Source organism: Rhagoletis pomonella, unplaced genomic scaffold (genome assembly GCF_013731165.1).
Source record: "Rhagoletis pomonella isolate Grant_MI unplaced genomic scaffold, Rhpom_1.0 Rhpom_scaffold_00001, whole genome shotgun sequence".
NCBI lineage: Eukaryota > Metazoa > Arthropoda > Insecta > Diptera > Tephritidae > Rhagoletis > Rhagoletis pomonella.
In genome coordinates, this window is record NW_023458555.1 from 13,653,094 (window position 1) to 13,660,187 (window position 7,094).

Consider the following 7,094-nt stretch of genomic DNA (forward strand, 5'->3'; position numbering starts at 1 on the left):
AAAAAAACATAGTGCAAAGTGCTGGCATAAAAGCAAATTAATTTCCAAAACCAAATTGAAAAAAGCGAAAGTGTTTGTAATTATTTAGAATTTGTTTTCTAACAAAACAACAACAACATCGCTATGAAACCCGCCGATTTGAACGAGCAATATGCACGCTTTCCGGAAATCTCACGCGATGAGATGCAAAAGTTCGTCAATTGGATACGCGCCCAACCGCATATGCAGAATTTGTTGGAAGAGGAGGCCTTACACTTCTTCCACGCCTGCAAGAATAGCATGGAAATGTCCAAACAGGTGCTGGACACCAATCTAACGGTACGCACGCATTGTGATGACTTCTTTACGAATTTGGACTGTGAACGGCCGGAGCTGCAGCGTGCCATGCGAACAGTGTAAGTCAACTGTGGATTTGTGAGTGAAAAAAAAATGAAAATTTAATGAAAATGCCGAAGAAAAGTTTTGCGTGATTTTTGAAAAATTCTACACAGAGAAAAATCACTGATAAATTTTATACAAATTATTAATCAATAACAAATTATTTAGCTTTAAAACTACCTAGATTATTTTATTTTAGTATATCTAATTGTTGAACACTGACACTAAAATCTAATCACATAAACAGATAACCCGATAACCCGATCTGCAACCAAACCCGGAGTGCATTCTGAGGTCACAGGGCCCTACTGTGTGATACCCAGAAGAGGGTCTCACCCATACCTATCCCTATATGCCTTCAATCATTCCGATTTTCTTCCGGCTACCAGCTGGCAATCTGACGGAGTTTTCTCTACGTTGCCTAAGCTCTATATAAAGTGCTTTCCCGAAAATTTGAGGTGTGCCAATTGGATTCTAACTCTTCTTCATCTCTGTGGGTTAGGTTAGGTAAGCCGGCAAGCCACTGTACCGTTAAGATCTATAGCGTTACCAGATAAGCTGCGACCACATTAGACAGCTAATCGCTGATTAGAACATTGCAGTGCTCTTGGCAAACTAGAACACCTTTCGTGTACCAGAATAGGCGGACAGTCTGCTAAGAGCAAGACGCCTAACTGCCGTCCCTAAATTGGAGCGCTAAGCGTTGCGTTATCCATTGTCAAACAGTGTCATCGCGCGCTATACCCAAATCAACGCGTCGTAATTTTTGACGTTTTCTCAGGTCCTCTCGTTTTTATTCTTATTTCCTCTTTCACTTTTTTGTCCTTTCTCTTTCTCTTCGTCTTCTGCATCCAACTTCAGCACGTAACGCCCTGTCAAAAATGAAAATTCCATTTGCTCGGCGTTAGCGCCGCGTTATTGTGGGATGGTTCATACAAATTGTATGGGCATGAGGATTTTTGACAGTTGCTTGGCGCTTGACGCGCCAATTTAGAGATGGCAGTAAGCGATTTTGGCCGTAAATCGCTTGAAGGGAAATTGGCACCTTCTCTACCAGCATAGTTTGCTGTGCGATGGTGGCGCATTTAGCGCAGCCTGACTGTCGATATAGAGATTCATCTGCTTATTGCTAGATCCGCCCCCCACCTTATGGCAAATACTTACTTCCGCCTAGAAAATTTTGCTGTAGTTCGGTAGCTTATAGAATTTGCTAAGACCGAGCTTCGCGCAGACGACTGGCGCCATTATACCTTTCTTCATCTTCGACCCAACTCTTTAGACATTTACCAAGGCAACACTCCTCAAGCCAGACTTCGACCTCAATAATGGCTTCGAAGTTCGTCCCAGAGTGCAGATCATGTAGTCAAGCTGTCCGATTAGTGTTGAGGCTATACCGTTGTGTCCGTAGGACAAACCTACCCCGTAGCATAGAGCCTGGAGGCTATTTTAGACGATATCTTCTTGGCCGATATGTCCTCCGGCAAGAGACATAGCTTCTACACAAATTTTGCGGCACTACAGTGTGAGAAACGGAACGTTCGCTGTGGGAGCGTTAGCAAACTCCATGTTCTTCGTTCACCGTACAGCGGGCAGAGTGAGCTCGATACAGCGCAGTAGTGCTCATGAGCTGTTGCTAGCTGATCTGTCCATCTCATTAGCTCACTAATCCTATTTGAATGTTAGTAGTTTACAGCTCTAACTGTTAACCCATAAAATAAAGTTGTTTCTTTTTAAAAAATTTAAAGAGATTTTCTTATGAAACAAAAATTCAAAAGGTTTTTCTGGCAAAACCATCTATCATACCTCTCCATCTAAGAACTATTTATAAAGACAATCTTTAAATTTTTATTAGCCACATTTTTTTCTGTGTAGCGTGTAAAAAATGCAAGTCTTAAGATTCAATTATATTTTTTCCGAAATTCCTGTTTGTTTGTATGTAATATTCGTATAAATTTTTTTAAAGCAATAAAAACTTGTTTTTTATTTTGGGCATATTTTAATACTAAAATTTACATTAACCAACTATCGTCATCCATTTGTTAGTCAAGAGCGTCAGTATGTGGTTCATAAGCAGAAACACAGAGGCCCCTATTATGAGTTGCATTCGATTTTCGACTGTGGTCGAAAGTGCTGAGCGAACGAATTTTCGTTTGGTATTATGGCGCTCATTCGATGAAGAATAGCGCTATTGTGAATTTCGCTCGTTTAGGTTGTTCACAATAGTATATTTTTCACCGCTGAGAAGCTTTGTTTACAAATCGAGCAAACTAAATAGTGTGCTTATACATATTTATGCAAATTTGTTCTAATTAAAATGAAGTAAAAAAGAAAGCAATTTTATAAAAACGTGGTAAAATGAGTACAACGAGTTCTGGTTCAACGATTCGTCAGAGGATGAGAGCTTAGTAAACTGGCCAGGAGTAGCAAATGCTCTCTTAAACATTTAAGTTTATTAGTCTTACGAATATATTTTTATATACAATATATTTAAGAAATTTGTCTACCGATTCATTAAAAAGTTCCGACCATCTAAAGAGGCGTTTGTGAGCCAAATCTATTTAAAATATTTTAAAACTATCAACAGCGCTACGATTTTGTTCTCAGAGATCGTGCCAACAGAGCATTGGGATTTTCTTTCACAAGTAAAACCAGCCTTTCGAGCTTGTGTTTAGTATTCACGATGTTAGAACTGCATGAAATTAATAAAAATTGTTTAAAATTAGTGTCTAGCCGCCAAAATGTAAGAAAACATATACAAAATCATACATTTTTCACAATTTTCTAACACTTCGCTACACCATCGAAAGCAAAATTCTGTTCGACAGAAAATTCGATACTCAACGAAAATTTCGACACGCTTGCATAGCTCATAATACGAATTTCACTTTCGATCTTCGATCTTCGATAGCCAGCGAAGATCGAAAATCGAATGCAGCTCATAATAAGGGCCAGATATTAGGCTTATTCGACTATTCTGCCAGTAACGATTGCGCATCAACAAATACATAGCTTGCATAATTAACAATTCCCTCTAAAATTTAAGAAAGTTATTCAGAAGAGTACGCAAACGCTGATCGAAGCCAAACTAGAAACGGAAAACGTTAAACAGTTAACGAGTATGTATGTACATTAGACTGCGCCTTATTTTGCAACTTTGTCCTGCAAAGCAAGACTCCCACTAGAAAGGTTAATTTTTGTCATAAAAACGTGCGCTGTGAAAAATTTCAGGAAATTCATGAAATTTTTCACAAAGTGGTCAAAGTTAGTGGAAAATTTAATAGTAGCCTGGCACTCTGGCAAAAGAGCAGATGAGCTCAAACAATGACTGTTGGTCATAAATGGGCAGTGCCAGGCCCATTTTTCAAAAAAAATTTATGAACGTATTTCTTGCTAAATAATTATTGCAAACATCAATTACAGTTCAGTAGTTACTGATTTATCGATGATGTCGTATTTCTCTAAATTACCGTTATACGGGATATGGGCGTCTGATTTTAAAAAATTTCAGCCCTTTGATATTTTTTACCTGGATCAACATCTGTGCAAAGTTTAGGAGAAACCGGTAAGGTGTCCCATTTTCCAAAAATTTATAATATTCTTATTTTCCGCCTAAAGATCATTGCAAATGTCAATTTTCGAGTGAATAAGCTTCAGTAGTTACTAAAATATCGCAATTTTCGTATTCCTGAAAACTACCGTTATATGGGAGGTAGGCGAGATTATTGTCCGATTTTTTGCATTTTCAATACCATCCGTCCTTGTTTCAAAAGAAATACACGTACCTAGTTTCGTTAAGTCATCTCAATTTTTACTCGAGTTATCGTGCATTTTTGTGTGTACATTTATCTATATCGATTCCTTTAGGCTGTTACAAACAACCGTTATGTGCACAAGTGCGCTCTTCAGGTTAGAAGGTGTGCGGCGAACTTTTTTTTTTTTGGCACAGTCTAATGTACATATGTATACATACATACATAGATCTTATGATTTATTAATGTATTTTTTATTTCTTAACTGACTTTAAAATATGTAAACTACATACTATATATACTACTTATGAATTTTATTTATTAATGTATAAAAAACTTCTTACAGTTCCATATGCCCTTTGCCACAAACCACATCCGATGGATATCGTGTTATAATTGGAAAGTTAGCGGACACAAATGCCTCGAACTTCAATTTTGTGGATGTCATGAAACTGTAAGTAAATAATTACAATTCTCTGAAAAACCTAAGGGTTCCAAGCATAGATCCCGATAAATACAAAACGATGTGCACCGGTGTCTTACAAAAAGTATATATACATACATATATGGGCATATTTCTAAAATTTTTGATTTTGGTGATTATGCATAGTTTCGTAGGTATATGGTCAAAATCGCTATATATATGTTGGGTATTTTTCAAAAGAAAATATATTATAATATAATAAAAGTTACTGTAGTTATTACTTAATTAGTTTTTAACCGACTTCAGTAAAAGGAGGAGGTCATCAATTCGTCGATTTTTTTTTTTTTGTGTATGTTAGCTCATAACTTTGAACCACGTTAACCGATTTCAAATCTTCTTTTGAACATTTTTAATAACATGTGAATTTTTTTGTTTAATTTTTTCATTTTTGGAGAACCCAACAATTGTTTTCTACTAGTTTTTATTACGTAACATTTATTTACTGGAACAGGATAATCAATTTTCTTCAAAATTTATACTTTTGCTGCTCTTTGCCCTAAAAAATTTAATATAATCAAATAACAAATCAAAAATCAGGCTCCAAAATGAAGACTCCAGTGAATTGTAAACACGAAATGTCAGTTTTGAAACACTGTACACTGTGGCTGAGTGGGTTAGACGTGTGTATTACCACTCCGAGACATCCAAATTAGAAAAAGTAACTTCTAACAGCGGTCACCACTCCGCGACAATTGGCAAACGTCCGAGTGTATTTCTGCCCTGAAAAAGCTTCTCATAAAATCCATTTGCCATTCGGTGGCGGCGTAAAACTGTATGAAATCAGAATGCACATCTCAAATTCGAGGAGAAGCTCAGCCAAACACTTAGCAAAAGTTTAAGTGTCAAAAATGTTATATTATATATGCAATTAACATTGCGTGAAAAAAGGAATTGAACTTTGGCTTGAAGGTTTTAATTAAGTTAGTGGGGTTTTTTTTTAATAACGGGCTAATGTAGATATATATGTATGCATGTACATTAGACTGCATCACCAAAAAAAATTGCGATTTTTCCGCTGGAACCGATTTGAAAATACCTCCAAAATTGGAGTTTTTTATGAATAAAAATATTTTCCTTAAGAAAATTTTGAAAAAAAAAAATTACAAAACAGATTCAAGTTTAAAAAATCAGCATAAAAATATTTAAAAATCTTATCAACGGAATCGTAATAAAGATATTTTTGATGCTGTTTTTTAACTGGGTCAAAACTATTCCGATTTAGACTTATTAGGTATCAATAGAAAGGTATTTTCCCGCCATTTTTATTAATGTGCCAAAAAAAGTCATTCACATCCCAAATTTTTTTTTTCAAATGTCAACATATTAACAATTCAACTTGGAATGATGTCCGTTCATCTTATATTTCTCTTTCATCCTTTGAATGAGCTAATTAGAAAAAGAAATAAAAAGGGTGAAAAATACCTTTCCAATGATACCTCACAAGTCTAAATCGTTTAAGGTTCAGTTACTAAATTTTTTCTTATACCAATCTTTGAAAAAATTAAAAATCAGCATTAAAAATTTCATTATTACGATTCCGAAGAAAATTTTTTTTAATTGTTTTCTTAATATTTTTATGCAAATTTTTTAAGCTTTAACCGCTTTGTAGTTTGAGAGGATTTTTTTTTCAAAAAATCTTTAATAAGCTATTTTTATTCATAAACAATATTTTTCCGAAATATTTTGGTGGGCGTCTAAAAATATATAATAGATTTTATAATTCCAATGGAAACACAGTACCGATTTTTTTTTGTATGGGAGTGATGCAGTCTAATGTACATATGTATGTATGTATTTACCTGTATGATTTTACCTAATAATTTTGTATACGAGGGCGCGATGATAAGTGCCCTAATTGATGGTTTGATGACGCAAATCATATGTCTGTATGTAAACACAAATATTATTTTATTGGAACAGGATCTGGCACTCAAAAACTGTCCCTAAGAAAGATTTGTCGGCTCTCAAATGACTGCAGTGTATTCAAGACTGAATTCCAATTAGAAAGAAAAAAAAGTAACCGTACACCTTCTACTCTGTGCAATTTCTGCAGATAATTTTTACATTTTTCGTCATAACTTTGGCATTTACAATCGGATCCGTAAGGCATGATATATGTATTTTTTTTGTACCAAAGTTCAATGACCTCAAGTATGCCCTTCTAGTACTTACCCACCAGAACTCAGTTCTTATCACTCTAACGTACTACCCTAATGTTAATAAATCAAAGCTCACTAAAAATTGTTAAACTTTTGCTAGTACCGAATTTTCAATGGGCATTGAAATGACAAAAAATGAATGCCATGTGGAAACGAGACATAAGTTCTGTTCGTCGAGCAAAAAAATTTATGAATTTGTACGAATTATCACGATCGCCCAAATCGCGTTCGTACAGATCAAAAAATTATCCATCACTCAAACACTGAGAGCGGAAAGTGACAGTTCTCCAGGAGAGAAGTTGCTGGCTAAAATTTTTCCAGCAA

The 7,094-nt window shown here is 35.3% G+C and overlaps 1 protein-coding gene across 1 annotated transcript in view; it reads left to right on the top strand.

Annotated features, from left to right (window-relative positions):
• Positions 1 to 114: 114 nt before the first annotated feature.
• Positions 115 to 7,094, top strand: part of LOC118739383 (alpha-tocopherol transfer protein-like) — an 18,814-nt gene continuing 11,834 nt past the window's right edge. Inside the window, exons 1-2 of the mRNA XM_036470666.1 lie at positions 115 to 395; positions 4,474 to 4,581. Of these exons, the coding sequence (XP_036326559.1) occupies positions 124 to 395; positions 4,474 to 4,581 (380 nt within the window). The 5' untranslated portion in view covers positions 115 to 123. The remainder of the gene's footprint in view (positions 396 to 4,473; positions 4,582 to 7,094) is intronic.